At 39.2% G+C, this 19896-nt stretch overlaps 1 protein-coding gene across 2 annotated transcripts in view; it reads right to left on the bottom strand.

Moving 5' to 3' along the window:
• Positions 1 to 309: 309 nt before the first annotated feature.
• NWD2 (NACHT and WD repeat domain containing 2) overlaps positions 310 to 19896 on the bottom strand; it is a 217750-nt gene continuing 198163 nt past the window's right edge. Inside the window, exons 4-7 of one of the 2 annotated variants that reach the window (XM_055245994.2) lie at positions 18931 to 19134; positions 15693 to 15837; positions 10377 to 10966; positions 310 to 6493 (exon numbers count right to left, since the gene is read on the bottom strand). In XM_055245994.2, the coding sequence (XP_055101969.1) occupies positions 2561 to 6493; positions 10377 to 10966; positions 15693 to 15837; positions 18931 to 19134 (4872 nt within the window). In that variant the 3' untranslated portion in view covers positions 310 to 2560. The remainder of the gene's footprint in view (positions 6494 to 10376; positions 10967 to 15692; positions 15838 to 18930; positions 19135 to 19896) is intronic. The other variant, XM_063619778.1, reaches the window with a different exon arrangement.

Genomic DNA, 19896 nt, shown 5'->3' with positions numbered 1-19896 from the left:
GATACGAAATGCTCTATTTTGATGTACTTTGAGAAAGTTAAGGAAAAAGACACTGAGAGTGCACTGAAATCTTTTTCAGCTATTCTCCCTGGACCCCTGTTTCTAGGTTTCTTTACCTATACCTTTGGAATACTAACAGCACCTACTTCACAGGGCTGTTGTGAAGTTTAAATGGCGTAGTACACGCAAAGCTCCAAGCACAATGCCTGGTGCAACGTAAGCACTCAGTAAGCACGAATAGTTATTATTATTACTGAAGGTCTCTAATCACATCTGCCAAAAATGGGGGAGAAAAACAGCACGCCAATCTAAGTAGTTTATCTTTTATTCATACAAATAATACATACACAAGACTGTATATTGTTAGAAGACTGAAATAATTTTCTAGTGTAACAACTCTGTAACAAAATTTAACTAAATGTAACATTTATGAAAATATAAATCTCTGATTGGGTAATTCTTCTCAACGATACAAAGTTTACATAAAAACATTCAATGTGAGCTATCAGTTGCAAACAAGTTAGGAAAAATCATTCAAGTCACTTGTATACTCTATTGGCTTTTACATAGAACATTCACATACTACATTTAATCCATCTAGGCATTTAATTCTTAGAAATGTGTGGCATGGAGGTTCAACTGATAATGACAGGAATGAGAATGTGTTGCCTAAAGAGCTCAAAAGCATAGACTCATATAATCAACTCCAGGTGATCTGTATGTGGGTTGCCTTCTCTGGGCTACCAACTCCCTGGCTAGTAGCTAAACCAGAAGTAACATACTGAAAAACGTCTTTCACTATGGAGCTGGGTATTTTTATCTGAATCACATCTTTGAATGCTTACATGTTAAACTGCTTTCCAAAGGGAAATACAGTTGACTTGGATTCTCTATGGGTTACACGAATTTATTTTTCCCGTTAGCATCAATAATCATGATGTTGCTGAAGTTTTTCTTATACTGCTTCCCAATGTCCCTATGAGGGCTACAGCAGAAACTATGACTACCTTTATTTTGCACTTCACAAAAACAACACACTGATGAGGTTAAAGACCTGTCTAGGAATACACAATCAGTTTATGGCAGAGCTGGGCCTAGAGCAAATCAATTCCTTGTTCATTATTCTAGTACAGTTTTACTCTATACTTTCTAAGAAAACTAAACTCAACCAAAAGTGTGGATACCTTTTGAAAAGTTATCCAAGGACATGCCGTGAGGAGGATATGGAAGAAAGAACAATCATCTTCGCCTTTTGAGATGCAATGTTTTCTTTTAAACAGGTGAATTAATTTTAAAAAATATTTAATACCATTCCACAGCTTCTGCTTTGAAATAGATAGGACTATAAAATGCTCAGAAGAGTCCTCAGTCAGGAAGAGTAACAGATAAAGAAGCATACAGATGGTGTGTAGAAGTAAGAAAGTGATTACAAACAAGGACAATAAAGAACTTTTGGACACCCTTAAGATTTATGGACTATTTTAGCACAAAGACAGGCATATTCAGTTTATCCCAGAGTATTTGGTCATCTATCTGCATTTTACACAGGAAAGAGAAGGAATGTGAATAAGGCAAACGTCATCAGTATCTCAGAGATGGCATGTTGAGAAAGCTTGCTTTCTATGAAGACTAACTGCAGGAATTTAGGGAATATTTATGCTTCCATACAACTGACCAAATAGTACAGACTTCTGTTAGTACAATGATAGAAATGGACAGGTGTTTTGACCACATTTGTAATGCCCTTCCTGTAATTCTTCTTTACACCCAGCACAAATATGCATTTCAAAAAGATGCGAAAAGATTGTTGTTTCTTATTAAATGTGTTCTTTTGCAACCCAGGAGATAGTTTAAAAATCATATATTCTGTTTTACAGAAACCCTCGCATGCAATTGTTGCAACTGTATTTTAATAAAGACTGACTCTCCATGTTCAGTAGCCCTATGATAGTGGTAGTTAGTTCTTGTCCCAGTCCAGTTCACAGTCTCACATTTCAGGTCATATCTCTCGGGAAACTGGGAATACACTTAGGTATTTTTGTTACATTATTTTGCACCTTTAGACCATTCACTGCAGACTAGGTGTACACAGTTGTCAGGACTGTAAAATATAAAGAGAGATTAAGGCTGTGTTTACTTATCACACAATCATTTGAAGTCAAGCAGCTCTTTGTCTTCATGATTTCAGCTGATTTTTGTAGCCAACTAATTCCCATCCAAATGATCTGTATATAACTCTAGCCTCTCTCATCTTAACCAATGGGATGTATTATGCTGCCTCACCACACAGCTAATTTAAAAACTTTTAGCCTCTGCCTTTCAGATGAAGCAACCATTTAAATACTACTACTAGAAATTCTGACATTCTGGAAACACTTTGACAAAAAGACCACACCCAAGACTAACCTCCTATTTGTCCATTTCGTGAACATCTTAATAAAACACTGGAATCCAGCACTGCTCCTGCCTTTTAAGAAATGAATAGTTTATCATTTGGGGCACATTTTTTTTTCCTTCTGTACGTGGATCACATATTTCTGCTTAGCTGGAAAACGTTTTGTCAGTTATCAGGGGCGTAGCTGTGGCCCCTGGCTTCTAGGGCCGAGCATACTCGCTCATAACAAGAGTTGTGTTTCTTGGAGGGTGTTGCTTCATTGGACTCAGTAGAGTCACTAACTGTGATGGGGCTGTCTCTTGCAAAGACCTCAGTGGACTCTCTCCATAAGCAATCCACAGATATTTTAAAACAATAACTGTTACACTTTGGTCTGGAGGTGTGTGTTGCATTGTTGAAAATTTGTCTGCTATTTGAAGTGGCAATTTTGATTTTCAGTGCAGCATCTACACGGTCTACTACCGTGTAGATCCCTATACTCCCATCGTCAAAGCCCACAATGATGTTCAGGTGCCTCTGGGAGAGTGCAAGGAAAGTTGGTGTTTTGTAAAGGGAACAAGCACCGATATTTTTGCCATCTGCCAGTCTCATTACAATTAAACTGAATATTGCACCATTTTCATCCTCCTCCTCCCCATTTCGGAAACAAATGTATACCAGGTAGCGACCATCCCGAGACAACCTCTGCCGCCAGATGGTCCCAGAGGCATGAACCACCCGCAATTTACCACTGTGTAAATCTAGCACGTTGATGTTTTCATCTCCCCTGGATATAATGCCTAGCTTTCCATTGGGAGAAATTTCAAAATCCTCCAGATTTTTCAAGAAGTTGTTTGGAAGTTGCACGCGCCGACAGATCACTTCGTCTGTCAGACTCCAGATGTTCACAGTCTCGGCCGATGTGATAAACACGATGATATCAGGACAATCAGGGATTAATTTAAAATTCACGATGGTGGTCCCATCTTCACAGCAAAATTTCTTGGTGATACTTCCTGTCCAAAGACTGACTGCCAACACTTTGCTTTTAGTCATTCCCACCACGAAGGTATTTGCGGAGGTAATAAAGGCATTCTGCAAAGTGGTCAGAATGTTGCAGACCCTGTGGCCTGTGGCGAGCCTCCAAACCCTGGAGGCATTTTCCTCACAGAGCGAGACCACAAACTGGTCATTGTGTGTAATCAGCAGCTGAGATATTCTCTGCCCGTTAATTCGAAAAAGGTTTTCACCACTGCTGGTGTGCCAGACATACTGGCTGCTTTTGTCATCTGATGTCACCATTATATCTCCAGTGGATGTTAACACACAGTGTTCAACTATTCCTTCATGCTTGAATACTGCTTCGATGAAGCCACTGCTGAAGTTCCACTTATGAACACAATCAGATCCATCCAGGGAGTAAATGATTTCCCCTCTAGCAGGCAACAGCAGACTTTGGATGGGTTTTCCAGTCTTATCTATGTTGGACATAGCTGTGATTATATCTATGTCCCAGATGGAAAGAACACCACTGGTTGATAAAGACAGTAGCATATTGTGGTGACTGGACTTCACTAACTTAACAATGGAACCTGAGATTTCCTGCAAGCTTGCCATACACTGTCCTGTGTCCCGCCTCCAAAAAAACACAGCTGAGGTATTTTCCATGGTGGCGATGATGCAATCTCCATTTTTAGACAGCACGGCAGATATAAAGCGTTCATTGTGCTTGGCTCTGAACTTTTCAGCCACCTTCCACAGACCAGTATCTAAGAGCTCAATGCTGAGGGCTTTACAGATCAGAACTGCACTTTGGTCTTCTGAAAGCTCAATGCTGACCACCTCGCTGTCTTCTCTTCGGCAATCAAAGTCATCAGTCAGCTGGGGGCTGGAAATGTCCTCAGTATTCCAAACAGAAAGACTTCCTTCACTGTCTACCATGACCATTTCCTGAGCTGTGTCCAAGATAAGAAGAAACTTCACAAATCCACCTGAAAATTCTGATGTCACTGTACATAACTTTTCTCCACTCCCTAAATGAAATATGGTGGTTGTGTTCAGGTATTGGCCACAGAAAGCATACAGACCATCTAGGGAGCACTGGACACACGTCACTTCATACCAGCAGTGGAACTGGTAAAGCGGCCATCCGTACAGCAGATCAATGACGGTGACATCTTTGCTGGCTTCGAGCCATGCAAGGGCATGGTTGGCGGACAGTGTAAATCCATTGATGTAGGTGGCGCTGCTTCCATGCTTGGTCCCCTTGATTTCTACTTCAGACAGGAGACAAGAATTGACATTGTCATAAATCAACAAGGTATTATTTGTTGTAGCCACCACAAGGTACTTTTCATCACTGGTGAGTTTCATGCCCAGGATGACAGACTGGGCTGTGGTGATTTGCCTGAGTAGCTGTCGAGTCTCTACATCCCAGGTGCTGATGGAACCATTTTCTAAAGCTGTGAGGACAGTGCTGGGGTTACAGGTAGGCAGGATCTCTGTGACATGCAGGTGACTGGATGATAAGGGAAGACGCTCTGGGCTGTATGTCACATCCATGGATGAATGCAGTGGTACAATGGAGCAATATTTGGGTCCATCTTTGTCACACTCTAAAAGAAGATGTCTAAGTTTGGGCAGGGAGCTTACAACAGGCAGCAGTCTTTGCTGAAGCTCTGCTGAAAGGGAGCCGGGAAATGCAATGACCTTGTTTTTGATGCTGCGGAGGGTGTTGGCCAGGAACTTCAGCTCCTTCTCTTGCGAGTAGTTGTAAGCCAGCTCAATGTCCGAAAGCACTTTGTCAAACTGGCCAATTTTGATCATGGTATAAAGCCAACTGAAGTTCATGATGATGCCATAAAGCAGGTCATCGGTTTTCCCACACCTCGTCAAGTGGTACAAAAGCTCAGACATTTTCCGATGATTGACGAAAAAGATGTCAGGTTCCAGGGGATTACACTGGAAAACCCAGGGCTGGTCTGGAGCCTGCCTGTCAAAGGAAGCCTGTTCCATGAAGTGCTTTTCTTCCTCCAGCAAACTTCTGCTCTCCAAGTCAAGGCAGCCATTCAAGTAGGGGTCCTCGAGGCAGAAGGCTTTCCTCCTGCCCCCTGACCAAACCCCCAGAAAATAATCTGCTAGGATGGTGTGCATTTCACGCAGGTCATTGTCATCCTGCAGATATAGCTTCTGGGCTATGAGCTGCAGGTGTCTGTTGGCCCAGACTAGGAGTGTGACATTTTTCACGTGTCTTTCTATTAGGTATCCACTGAGACCCTCCTTGAGCCTTGCAATGTACAAGTAAGGTACTCTCAGGGGATTGCTGGGTCTGGTGTTTTCATTGAGCTCACTCATTACACTGTTGTCTAGGGCTAACACATCCTCCAGTTCCATTTCACTCAGACCCATTTTGGCCATGGTGATGTAACCAAGAGCCCTAGAGACCAGTTTCTGACCACACTTCTTCTCCAAGGACCAGAATAACTGCTCTATACTTTCATGAACGGTGACAGAGAGGGAGGATTCATCGACGTCTTTGTGAGATCTCCAGTGTCTCACCTCCCTGAAGGTCAGGTTCACAAACATTGGCAGCGTGCACTTGGATAATGCGTTGTTCACATAAATCTGCTGGCCTGATGTGACCTTCCTTTTCACACGCAGCAGCTGGTGTTTGAGAACCTGGCTGCACATCTTCCTGTCTCGGGGAATCAGCTCAATGTAGTTGTCTTCTTCATGGATAAGGCACCTTAGTTTCTGCAAGATCCCATGTTTGTTGGGCAGCGTGGAAAGGACTATCCGGACAAAGCGGGGCAGGTGAGCTGGGAGCCACCAAAGCTTCCTGGCATCATCATTCTCTGAGAGCTGCTCTAGTGCATCGAATATTATGACTAGAGGTCTCTGCAGTGAAGACTCATTCAAAAGATTTATAAATAAGTCACAGAGGTCATGGATCTTCTTAGGGTAGCTTTGAACCAGACACCGGTAGTTAACTGCCAATTGTTCACAAACACTTAGAAGGAGAGTCCTAAGGTCAGAACTCATGTCTGTCGTTCCTAGAAATCTCACGATGACTACTGGGTCAGATTCTGGTCCTGTGTCCTCGTGTAGCCAGCCATAAGCCTGAAACACAAGAGTGGAGTTTAGAATGGTAATATGTATTCACATGGTCATATGTGATAACATTGCCTCTCTCCAGAGCTCAGACTTCTGGTCACCTCTACTGTGCAGGAAATAGCTTAGGGTCAAAAACGGGAAAAACCTTTTGAGAAGGCCAAAGAACTGCTATGAAGCTTGTGTACCAAAATCTACAGGTGAGACTCTCAGAATTACCCTTACTGAGTGTACCAAAGTAGCAATAATAGTATTTTTCACTCATTAGGCAATATTTAGCTTGTATTCCAGAAGATACAAGGTGTTTCATGAATTATAAATATAAATATCTAGTATGGTCAGCTTTGTATTACTGAATGAATACCTATTTCCTGGTGCAGCTGTTGGCACACGGTAGGTCCTTTGGAAGTATTTAATGAATGGATAAGTAATGATTTACATATTATATTAAGTTAAATATATGCATTAATTGAGAGCATATAATGTCATATATGGCTGACCAAATTTCCAATTAATTAGAAAGCAATAAAATATTCAGTACTGAAATTACTCTGAATATAATCTTTTATGATTTAGAGATAATTTTATGTTGTTATAGGGTCATAATTTTGATTATTATTTATCTGTTATAAAATCCACAGAATGGTGGTTAAAAGAGCTTTGTTAAACGTTGTGCTTTGTAACAGATAGTTGATTTTATATACATGCAGCCATCAGTCCTCACATTATCTCTCTGAAGGGTAGATGAGATTACAGTGTCATTTAATAGGAGAGGAAACTGAGGCCCAAGCTGGATAAATTACTGCTCAGAGTTAAATGGTCACCAAGAGACAAACCCGGAGTAGAAGTCATCCCTGACTTTTCATTCTTTCATTTCTTAAATACTCTGTGGCATTAAAGGATAAAATATGTGAGGAGCCCACTAAGTTTAGTCTTTCTGTTTTGAAAGGTCAGGATAAGAAGAAATATGCCCAAGGCATAAAATACTCCAATGAGTATTTTTAGGAAAATGAAGTCTTTCAGTTATCCTTGGAATTTACCAAGTATATGCCTTAGGTAAGGAAGAGTGATTTCACACACTGGGAGGTAAGTTTGTGAACTTTGCTTCCTCAAGACAGATAGTTCGGGTTAAGGCATGAATAAGATCAGAAAGATTTATGGACGTCAGTTTTATAAGGAGCTGTTAAGGAAAATAAACATTTTGTTGCCGTTGTTTAGCCTCAACTTTTGAAGCTGATTTCAAGGAAGATAATCTTGTCATTCCACAACTATCCTTTGGTGGTAAATCTGAAACCACCGGTTTGTTTCTACATTGACTGCTTATGATAACTATAGGCATCCTCCTCCGTCCTCCCAGTCACATGTTGCTGAACGTGTGATGTCTGTAGAGAGCAGCCCTACCATCACAAGCTCATGCTCATGGAAATGTTGGGTGACACATGAGATAAAAATGAGATCTCTATCTGCATCCTCAAAGGGCCATGAGGTCACAGGACAGTACAGGTTGTTGTTGACGGTGAGTCAGACATTCCCCAGGAGAAAGGTAAATGAAGCGCAGGCAGGGGACCTAAAAAGAGGCACAGTTTCTTGGAGGACCCAACTCCTGGATAGTCAATAGACAGACTCAGGCTGTTGGACAAAACATTCAGAAGAGCAAGAGCTCAGAAAGCCATTCCTTAAACTGACCAACTCTGGACAGTTACCACACTCTGCCCCACTGGGACTGCTTATCTGTGCAGGGAATCAGCACATCCCACATAAGTCTTGACCTCTTGTGCTAGAGTATGTGGAGATGCATCACATGAACCTTTGACTTAGTCAAATTGGACAATATTTGTTTCCTCCAACCGCCTGTATGCTCCTTTCCTCCACAAGGAAAAGGGCCCTAGGGTGAGTACAAAATGGCATATGTGAATGTTTACTCATTTGGTTTCAGTTCTCAGGTGCCTCTCATGGTGTTACTACCTTGCTTACTTGGAATAATTCTAAAGTTTGAAGATACACATACAAATTCATGTTCAAAGGCACACAAACATATGCATACACAATTTATGCGATGCAATGTGGACCCTAAATACAAACCTGCTACTTCATCTGGTGCTTAATTAAAGAAAAAGCTATATCTTCTAACACAAGCAGAAAACCCAGCTGGGCTTGATAGATTAAGAAAAAGCAAATTAGACTTCCTATGGACTTTTCAAAGGTAAGTGGAATATACCTGATTTCACCTATGGGCTTACTTTGGAACCCAATCCTCACATATGGTGCAATGCAACTGTCTCTGTTCTTGTCTTCAAGAGGGCCAATTTGAGATTATGTAGCACATGACAGGTTATGAGAATATTTGTGAACTTAAATAAAGTTCTGTTCTTAAGAGAGTCACCATGGGAAGAATAACACAGAGCTTCAGAATTAACACCATAATAAAATAAACCACCACACTTTGACACTAAGGGAAGAGGAGGTTAAAAATAATGGAACTAGTTTCATCCTGTTTAGGCTGAAGAGCCAACTCAGCAGATACCACATTCCAAAGTGAGGTTCCAGACCATCATGCAGGACTTGAAAGGGAGGTTCTGAAAACCAGTTTTGCTACTGTTAATAGATTATCCACTGCTAGCCTGAAAAAGAAGACCGGAGAGGCAGGGAAAAATGGTGGGGATCAGGGTGCTGCGGGTTGTTTCTCTCACCTCTCCCTCCCTAAAAGGAGGTCAGAGAGATGCCTGTCCTTGACTTCTAGCCAAGAGGAAGGGACTTTAGTGGGCCACCTATAGAATGCCCCCTACAGCTTGGGGATACAGGCATCTGGTACCTAGTGACATCTGGAAACCATGAAGGCTGAGTGACTGAGGCTGGCTAGCTGCTGTGATGGAGAAGTGAGACCGAGCTGCAGGGCTGGGACTGGCCCAGAGGTCTAGAGTTTCTCAGGGCAAAACAATACCTGAGTGTTTCCCATGTGCTACATGTGGACGGCAGGCTACAGTGAGCTGACAAGGGTTTCTGTTTGCTTTTCCAAGGTCCCGTCTAAGGAGTGTGCAGGGATGTAGACAGGATCTCAGCAGAAAGGTACTAGAAGCACATTGCTGGATGTCTAGGAGCTGAGGAAGTAACCAGCTAGAAAAAAGATGCATTCCCCTGTGTCTAGGCAACTGTAGGTAAGAGATGCTCAGGGAAGATAGGGCAGAGGTACAGGAGGGGAAGGACCTCCAGGAAGCCATGAAAAGGCCTCAAAAGAGATGGGAGGCAGCTTTAAACATGTGCTAAGAACAGAGAGTTCACAGCCCAGTTCAGAACAGTACTGGTTATGTAAGAACTTTCTGGCCACCTTACCTTTCCTATATCCCCTAAACTGTAATTTTATAGGAATCATAAATGTCATTGGGATTAGGAAAGAAGAGAAAGAAGTGCCATGTGGAAAAAGAAAGAAGATCCCCATTTCCCACTGTAGGTGCCTTGTTTATGAGAGGCCCCAGATGGGGAAGAAAAGTGTAGACTGATGTTTTCATTTTTACCTTAGACTGGACATACTCATTACTGAACTGAGACTGATTTAGCAGACAGAGGGCTTGTCTTTGTCTGAAAGGGATGAGAACAGTTATTGAGATTGGCCTGGGTTTTCATCCAAATGGGGTGAGGGATGGGAACTAGCCCACAACATGAGTCTGAACAGTGAAAGAAAAAAATAAACTTGCTTTCCAGTTGTACCCCATGAGTTTTGCTTTCTCAATATAACTGTTATACCAGCAAAAAAGAAGCACTGAAGTATTCGCTCCTAAAAGACCAACTATAATTCACATAGTAAATGCAGAAAGTAGAAATGAATTTGATTAATTTACCATTTTCCAAAAGTACAAGTTTTTACAAATATACATGGGAAAGAATAGGCTTTTACCTTCTTTGCTACTTCAGCTAGCAGAAGGGTCTTCCCAGTGCATGGCCCACCATATATAATAAGAGGGTTGATGTGTCCAGTTTTGCTTGGAAGAATGTAGTTATGCACTATGTTTAGAGACTCACATTTGTACTCATAGAAGGAGGCATATGTTTTACATAATGATGAATGTTGAAGGATTTCGTCATAGAGTGTATCAGTTTCAGTGTCAAAATTCTGTTGTATCGTTGCCTGAATTATATCAATCATGTCCTCATAAAACTGTTTACCAAGTCCTTCGATGTAATGATTTTCTATTTCTTGGGAGTAGCCTAGTTTCATGTCACAATGAGTAACAGATGTGTACACTCTCAGATTAGATGATGCAACAATAGTAGGAATAAATTCATCCCTGAGTTTTATCAGCTTCTCTTGGGCTTCTGGATCCCGAATAATCCTCGGTTCTGTTCTAGTTATATCCATGTATTTTCCCATCTCTGGGATTTTCACAAAGCGCTCAATGTTAGCAATTTTCCTAATGTAGCAAACACACTTCTTTAGAAATGCTGGAGTTTGTTTTCCCAGAGCAAAGTCAAACTCATCCTCTATAGCTGAAAGAAAATATAACAAGAAGTTTATTGCTTAGAACAAAGGAGCAACACACCCACATTCTCAATAGTCAACACTTAGTCATTAGTGGTAAATTATTTTTCTTATGGTTTGTAGCGAAGTAGTCTTTAGAATAATTTCTTGATTTCCTATTTGTCTTTTCCTAATCAGCCAGCAACCCAGGAGAACAGGTTTTACATAAAATTATCTAATTTTCTCCCCAAGTTTAGGAAGAGGTTGGACATAAGCATAATAAAGAAAGCATATCAAATTTATAGCGGATATTTCTAATATCTACTATGTCTAATTGCTGCTCAGTTTTCCTCTCAGACTTCAGAGGTTCTAAGAGGGAACAGCAGGGACCCATTTGGGCCAGGAAAGGAAGAGGAGGAGGCTGAAGGATATAACTAGTTAACCATTTCTTGTCAGCCTTTCCTTAACAAAGTGACCTCACCATTTTGTTTGAGGTATATTGAGTCCTAGTCAGATATGATCAAATATCAATACAAAAGCAAATTTTTTTTTTTTTTTTTTTTTTTTAAGACGGAGTCTCACTCTGTGGCCCAGGCTGGAGTGCAGTGGCACAATCTCGGCTCACTGCAAGCTCCGCCTCCTGGGTTCACACCATTCTCCTGTCTCAGCCTCCCAAGTAGCTGGGACTACAGGCGCCCACCACCACGCCTGGCTAATTTTTTGTATTTTTAGTAGAGATGGGGTTTCACCATGTTAGCCAGGATGATCTCTTTCTCCTGACCTTGTGATCCACCCGCTTCAGCCTCCCAAAGTGCTGGGATTATAGGCATAAGCCACCACGCCTAGCCCAAAAGCACATTTTAAGGCAAAATATAATTATATTCTGATGACTGATCAATCTGGGTGATCTATGTCACTGTTATAATATCCATCAGAACAAGTACAGAAAAAGTGACTTAGTATATAACTTCATTTCTTCTAACATACACCATATTATGGCTTACAATACATAGGCTTGCACACAAGTAAATATACATTATAAATAATTTGTGTCCCCATAAGAAAATTTTAAACTGGATCGGTAGTAATGAAAACATTGTGCAGAGAAAAATTAAAAATACGTAAAATAAGCCAATGGAAATGAATGACAAGGCAAGCAGTCTTAAAATTGGCTGCTCTTCCTTTCTTCCTCCTTCTCCATCCCTTTCCTTCATCTAATTGCTCTTCATTGAATACCTTTTATATTCCAGGCATGATGACAACTGCTTAGGATACAATGGTGAGAGAAAACAGAACATTGAGAAAAATAATCCATTATGGAGTGTTATAAACTGAATGTTTGTGTCTCCCAGAAACTTATATGTTGAAACCTAATCCCCAGTGTGATAGTATTAGGAGGCGGGGCGTTTGGGTGATTAGTTCATGAGGGCAGAGCCTTTATGAATGAAAGTCGTGTTCATATAAAAGAGATCTCAGAGAGTTCCCTTGCCTCTCATGCCCTGTGAGGACACAGCAAGAAAGCCACCTGTGAGTGGGAAGTTGGCCCTCATCAGACACAGAATCTGCAGGTGCTTTGGCCTCAGATTGTGAATTGCTGTCAGGGAGGCTCTGAATACACAGGGCTGGTCTGGCCATAAATTGAAAAAAATTATATGCTGGCCATAACTCCAATGTCAAGCAAAATCTAGAATGTATATGTTCTATAATGTAACTATTAAGAAGGGTGAGAATTTTATTTAAAAATGGTGCCTTTCAATGGAACTCTTGTGATAGTATTTTTTTAGTAATGAGAGCCTTTCAATGGAAATTTTCAATCCAAATGAAAAAGATATTTTCATAGCTGCCAGTGTCTAGTAAGCTGTGTCATGAGCATCAGTACATTTTACAGAAAGTTTTAATTGAGCAAGCTGGTTAAGGAAGCCAGTTAAAGGACCTTATAAACATATGTCTACTATTCTTTTTAAGGAAGAGTAAGAACTTGTTATAATGTAGATAAGGGAAGATGCCAGAAATCTGGACATCATGAACTACTACAGAAAGTAGCCTTCGACCCATTTCTTTTCTAGTAATCTGTGTAAAATTCTAGCAGGTTGGATTAGCAGCTTGCTACATTCTGAGAGCATCATGAAGAGAAAGGAAGCAGTCAAACTGTAGTACCTATATATAATGCATTATAATCAGAGATATGCTCTGCCACCTTTGACTCCCAGAAAACAATTCAACTATAACTTGACATTGTTATCACACTTATGGAAAGAGTGTATCAAGCAGAAGTGTTGATCATAAGTGGAGCAAAAAAAGAAATACAGATAAACCAATTTGGCAGAGCCCATCTAAGCTTGGCTCAGGGGGGAAAAATGCTGTACACAGAATGCCTGGTATGGTATAAACTTAAATATACCTAAATAAATGAGAGCTATGACACAAAGGCAACTATACAGAGTTATTTTTAGATGCAAAGTGCATGCTTATGATTTTAGGGCACTTTTATTCATTATTTCTGATGCCTATCTATAAATATTTTAGAATTTTAGGGCATTATTAGAATATTATATTTATTTTCTGTTTTTGCATGTTCCTTAATGTCCTGAAATTGAACCAGTGACAGCACCCACTGAAGGTAACAGTAGAAATAGGTTTCCAGTCCTGGTAACTATCACCCATGAGAAATTAATTTCTTTACGATTCCCAAGGCCACCGAGTTTTGATGTTCTCAGAAGGGCACCATTTTAGAGTCTAATTTATTTCTCTTCCTCTCCTGTTGTTTAAAAAGGTGAAACTAGAAGCGTGAAAAAGTACATTCAAACATAAATAATACACCTTTAACAGGTTCTATCCAGTATTCTTATTTCAAGATTTCTAAAAATATAATATATATTATATCCATTTGAAAGAGTTGGCACGTCAGCAATTTTGATTGTGCAGACATGATCTTAAAAGGAGTTTGAACGTAAAATAAATAAAATTGTCATGAGAATGTATATCTTCAGAAGATATAACCCCAAGCAGAAAACAGTCCACTTGCAGTAGCTCACGTGAAATTTCTCATCTTCACATGGCTATCCATGTGGACACAGTTCTTCACTACGGGGAAAGCTAGGACAAGTGTTTGCCAGTGGAATAGTCACTGGAGCTGTGTGATTGTAAATAAGAGGATGACTTCCCCAAACTGGTGTCTTTTACATAAATAATAGGAAAGCTTCACTCTAGGTACTTTTTTCTAAGACAGCTCTTGAAGGAACAGTGTTGTTCTGTCTTTGGTAAAGGTGAAGAACCTGAGCCTCAAAGATGGATCTAAAGGTTCCAAAGGAACAAGGATCAACTCTAATCTATATATTCTAAATACAGTACGTATTCCTGGTGATTTTGGTATTTTCAGGAAGACTTTAAATAAGACCTAATTTTTAAAAACAGCTTCCTTCTGGAATTTGTCAAAATGGTTTGTAACTTCTCTGAGCTTCACCCACATGCATCCAGTGGGAATGATTACCAAGTGCCTTTTAGGTTTTCACGAATGCTTTGCCACACCATTCCAAAACCAATCTGAAAACGCAGCTATTATAGTTTTTCCCTTTATAAAGTTTTACTATCAACTTTCAAAATAAATGCTACACATCTGACTACTTTTACCTAGTTGTGTTTGTTCCCTGGAAACTATGACTGACGTATTCCTTCAGTTCTGTAGTTTCCTGAGCAACTTCTAATGATAAAGCTTCCTTTCCATGGCTGAGAAAGGCCAACAGGTGAGCCTCTGTACACAGAATGTCTGGTATGGTATAGACTGAAATATACCTGAATAACTGGGTAGGTTTTTATTTTAATGTTAAATTTGAGCCTACCAAATAGCTGGGAAGGTTTCTATTTTAATGCTAAATTAGATCCTACCAAATCCCTTGTGCCACACCCTCTGATGGCTTCCCATTTCACCCAGAATAAAACATAAGGTTCCTATTATGGCCTGTGCTCAACTTCTATCCTCATCTCTCCCTCCCTGTAAAAGTTGAAAAAAAAAAAAAAAAGTAAAGCTACCTTTTCTTTTTCCTGCTCCTGGAATTAGCTAAGCACATTCCTGTCTCCGAGATCTTGAACCTGTTGCTCCCTCTGCTGGGAATTCTCTACCTTAGATACATATGGCACTGTCAGCTCTCTGATTTTCTTCTGTAATTCAGGTCCAAAGTCATCTCCTTTATTTGCCCACCTCATCTAAATCTGGACCCCCACATCCTTTATCAGTCACTATTATCCTATGACTGTGCTTTATTTTGCTCATAATACTTACCAATCACTTTTGATAAGATCTTGTTTATTTATTTGATTACTTGGCTATCATTTATGAATATTTTCCTCCCTCTAAAAAAATAAGTTGCAGGAGGCCTGAGACCTTGTCTTTTTACTCAGCGTTGTCTCCCCAGTGCTTGGCACATAGGAACCCAATAGGTCCATTAATATTTGCTGGATAAGCGGGTGAGTGATGAATGAACAGCTCAACTGAGAAATCATGGCAGAATATGGTCAATTATATCTGGGGCCACCTCTGGCTTCTTTTAAAATCACATTTTCTAGAGAAGTCTTCGACTGAAGGAAAGGCTTTTCTACTAATTAGAACAAAATAACATTTGTTTCTCCAGAACATGGGAACATTTAGAAAAATTAAATTTCACCGGGCAGTAAATGAGATTACATTTGCAGGGCATTAAAGGGAAGCAGTAGATGTATCTATTAATGATCTATTTCTTATTTTACTGGGAAAATTACCTGAGAACAGGTACCTCTTAGCCTGGCTGTGTTTCATTTTACCCTTTTCGTGTAACAGCTTTACAGCAGCCTTAAATATCTTCTTGATCTCATCTGATATCTCTTGCCATGTCTTCTCATTTTCAGCATTGGCAGAAGGCTGCATCTATAGACATGTAAAAGGGAGAAATTAGTCTTACAATCATCAAAGAAAAATAATATTTAAGAACAAGAAAATTTCTATTATTTGAAGCCCTACTATGTGCCAATATTATGATAGGTGCTTTACAGAGAGTGTCTAATTTAATCTCGACAACCCTGAAAGTTAGAAATTATTTCCGTGTTGCATGTGAACTTGACCAAATTACACAAGGGTGTGATCCAAATAGGGTGTGTTTGTTGGACTTTCCTATATACCATGCTTTTCCCTTTTGAGTTTTGATACAAATGCCATAAGAAAATAATCTCTGGTGTCCTCCAAAGGGGAGAGAAAGTTAAAGGGGAGGTGCTCTTATATATAATTGTCTTTATTTGTTTTAGCTTCATTTGTTTTGATGGTCCACTAGGAGATAAAATGGGAGGACTGCCTACCAATAAAGAAACATTTATATAGTCTTGATGATAATCTTATTCATACATTCATTTATTCAATAATAATTTATGCAGAAATATCATGTGGGGTTTTAGGAATAATCTCAATTTCCCTAATGGATTATAAAAATAAACGAAGAAACAATTAAAGCAAATTAAATAGTAACATATGAGAAAATCCCCCAGATCATGGTAGAAACTGGTTTCTTGGGGTATCAGGTTCTTTGCTATCTATATTTACTCCGGACATCTTTAACTGGGAAATGGTTTGGGTTTACCCCAATATTCTCACCCAGAGAAGCAATATTGTTACAGATAATTACTTTGAATAATACATGTGAGGGCAAAGAAGAAAAATCAAGGATTCTGAAATGATTTCCTGTTGCACAGAGAAAATGTGTTATGTTGGATACCAGAATGACAAATACACAGATCTCGAAGAGGAGAACTGTGGGTAACCCACGGCTGTCCTCTTGGAACTGCCTGGGTGCTGACTGAATCAAGGACATTCTCTCTGGCAGAGGGTTGGATATCTATGCCTTCTTTGCAATCTCCCTAAATATTCTACTCAATGAACAGGTCCACCTTTCTTCTCTTCTTCTTTCATTTGCTTTTAAGGGACATATCATAAACTTGAGAGCCAAGTTGGAAAGTAGATAAGAACGTTTCCATCATGCTCAAGCCTGAATCAGCCTCATTCCATCACTCTCTATAAGATGCATGAATATAAATGAACTGTTTAAGATGTTAAAGAAAAAATATTAAGTTAAAATGTAAAAAGAGACTATAAATAATAGCTAGGTAGATTTTACAAACGCCTCCCTCCCACAGAAAACAAATGCACACACGAACCTTTCACAAAATAAAAACTATAACTGTCAAACTTGAAAACTCAATGTATAGACAGAGTGAACACAACTGAAGAAAAAATTGGTGAGCTGGAAAAATAATCTGAAGCTATCTTCTGGAAAGCAGTACAGAGATAAGAAAATTGATCATGTGAAACTGGTCATGATTATGATGATGATATGATTATGATCAGTTTCACATGATCAATTTTCTTGATTTTTTTTTCTTCTTCACCCTCACATGTATTATTCAAAGTAATTATCTGTACGAATATTGTTTCTCTGGGTGGGAATATTGGGGTAAACCTAACTGATCATGTGAAATGATCTATTTTCATTGATTATGTGAAAGAGAATTAGAAGCCGTAGAGGACAGATTGAGATGGCTGAATGCAAACGTAATTAAGGAGCACAAGGAAAGAACAGAGGGAACAGAGGAGAGGAATTGTTTGATGAGATGATGACTGAGAATTTTCTAGAATTAAGAGACTATATGAATTCACAGATATAGTAAGCATGACAATACCAATCAGAACAAATAGACACATTATAGAAAAGTGGGCAAAACAATAATTTTTCAGATAAGTAAACAAAGGGAGCTTCATTAATGGAACTTTAACCAATTAATATTAAGAATTAATAACCAATTATTTCATTAAATTATTGTTTAATAATACCGATATTAATAAGTAAAAATCAGTATCACTAGTAAACCTTCACTGATGGAACTTATAAAGGATATACTTCAGGAAGAAGGAAAATTAGTGTAGAAGGAAAGTCAGAGATGCTAAATGGAAAGGTGAGTGACAATTTATAGTTTCTTAGCTTTGGATTTAGTTTTTTTCATTAAATTTTAAAGGTGCCCAATGTGATGTTTTGATCTATGTATATACTGTGAAATGGTGACCACAATCAAGTTAACTAACAAATCCACGACCTCACATAATTACCTTTGTTTTGGTGGGTGGTAAGAACACTTGAGATCTGCCCTCTCAGCCAATTTCAGGTTTATAATTAACTATAGTCACCATGAAAGTTTGTGCCCTTTGACCAACATCTCTCCATTTCCTCTAAATCCCAGACCTTTGTAAACACACTTCTACTCTCTGTTACCATGAACTCAACATTTTTAGATTCCACATGTAAGTGAGATCATACGGTATTTGTCTTTCTGGGCTTGGCTTAATTCACTTAGCATAACGTCCTCCAGGTTCATCCATGTTGCTGTAAATGGTAGGATTGCTTTCTTTTAAAAAGACTGAATAACATCACAGTATGTGTGTATATAAATGTTCCTTAATTTCCTTCTACATTTTCTTTATCTTTTCATTTGCTGACAGACACTTAGACTGTTTCCATATCTTGGCTATTGCAAACAATTCTGCAATGAACCTGGGAATGTGGATATCTCTTCAAGACAGTGATTTTATTGCCTTTGGATCTATACCCAGAAGTGGGTAGCTCTATTTTTAATTTTTTGAGGAACTGCTATACTGTTTCCCAGAGAGGCTGCCCCAATGTACAGTCCCACCAATAGTGTACCAGGGTTCCTTCTTCTTCACATCCTCTCTAACGCCTATTATCTTTTGACTTTTTGATGGCCATCCTTACAGGTGTAAAGTGATATGGCATTGTGGCTTTCATTTGTGTTTCCATAAGGATCAGTGTGGATTTAGTTGTTAAAAGGAAAACTTGGGGCCTAGGGCAGAGTAACTTTCTGTCTACTCTGCCTTTTCTGTGCAGAACCACCCCTGGATGACGTAAACGGTAATAAATGTAGTAATGGACAGATCCACAGGCTGGAGGGAAAGGCAGCTTACTGCATTTCTATTGCTTCTCAGCATTTCTGACTTGGATCTGAGGTAATAGGCTGCTGGCACTGAGTTCTCATCTCGACAGTACCACTCCTCCAGCAACTTGGTCTCCAACTTTGCCTCTATGGCAGCATCCAAAATCATTTCAAACTCTGAGGCTTCAACTTCTCCAGGGATTCGGATATTCCCATATTTTTCACCTAATAGTCCCTGTGTATCAACAAGAAAGTTCAATTTAGTGTTTCACCAAGAAAGTTCATTTTAGTATTCACATCACATGGTCACTGAATAAATATTAATCAATAGATAACAAGATACATTGCTCCATCAGTTTTCTCTTTTGGTCACAGTGGATAGTTGATTTCCTAAGTAAAATTAGATCAACTATATTACAACAAATTATTCATAGGCTGAGAAATGAGACTGCATATCACATGAGATGAATTCAAAATAATTTTTGCAGCCAATTTACTTTCTCAAAGTTTACATAATACAACAAAAGCTGATCTACTCTGAGATTTGTTTGTTCATATCAAAGAAAAATGATGTGCTAGACCTTAAAAATGTCAAACATGTAAAGCTTCAAACAAAAGAACTGCTCTGTCAAGAACTGAGAGCATAATTCTAAGCTTCAGATTCACACTGCTACAATAAAAAGAAGTATGACATCACTGGATGTGATACTACTAGTAACCCCACTGGTAACTAAAAAAAAAAAAATTCAAAATGTAAACGAGAGCATTTTCTCTCTATTAAACTGGCAAAAGAAACCTCTCACAGAAAAACAATGAACAAATACGTACTCAGCCTTATGTCAAGGTGTGAGAAAATAACCATAGAGTGATGATGGGCGTGTTAAATGATCTAGCATTTGAAGCCTAATCAGGCAATATGTATTCAGAGCCCTAAAAATCTATATAACTTTTTACTTGGCATTTTTTTTCTTCTGGAAATTTGTCTTTAGAAAATAAT

This window comes from Symphalangus syndactylus, chromosome 16 (genome assembly GCF_028878055.3).
Source record: "Symphalangus syndactylus isolate Jambi chromosome 16, NHGRI_mSymSyn1-v2.1_pri, whole genome shotgun sequence".
Taxonomy (NCBI): Eukaryota; Metazoa; Chordata; class Mammalia; order Primates; family Hylobatidae; genus Symphalangus; species Symphalangus syndactylus.
Note: the sequence above shows the minus strand (reverse complement) of the source record. Positions and strands in the feature narration are given on the sequence as shown.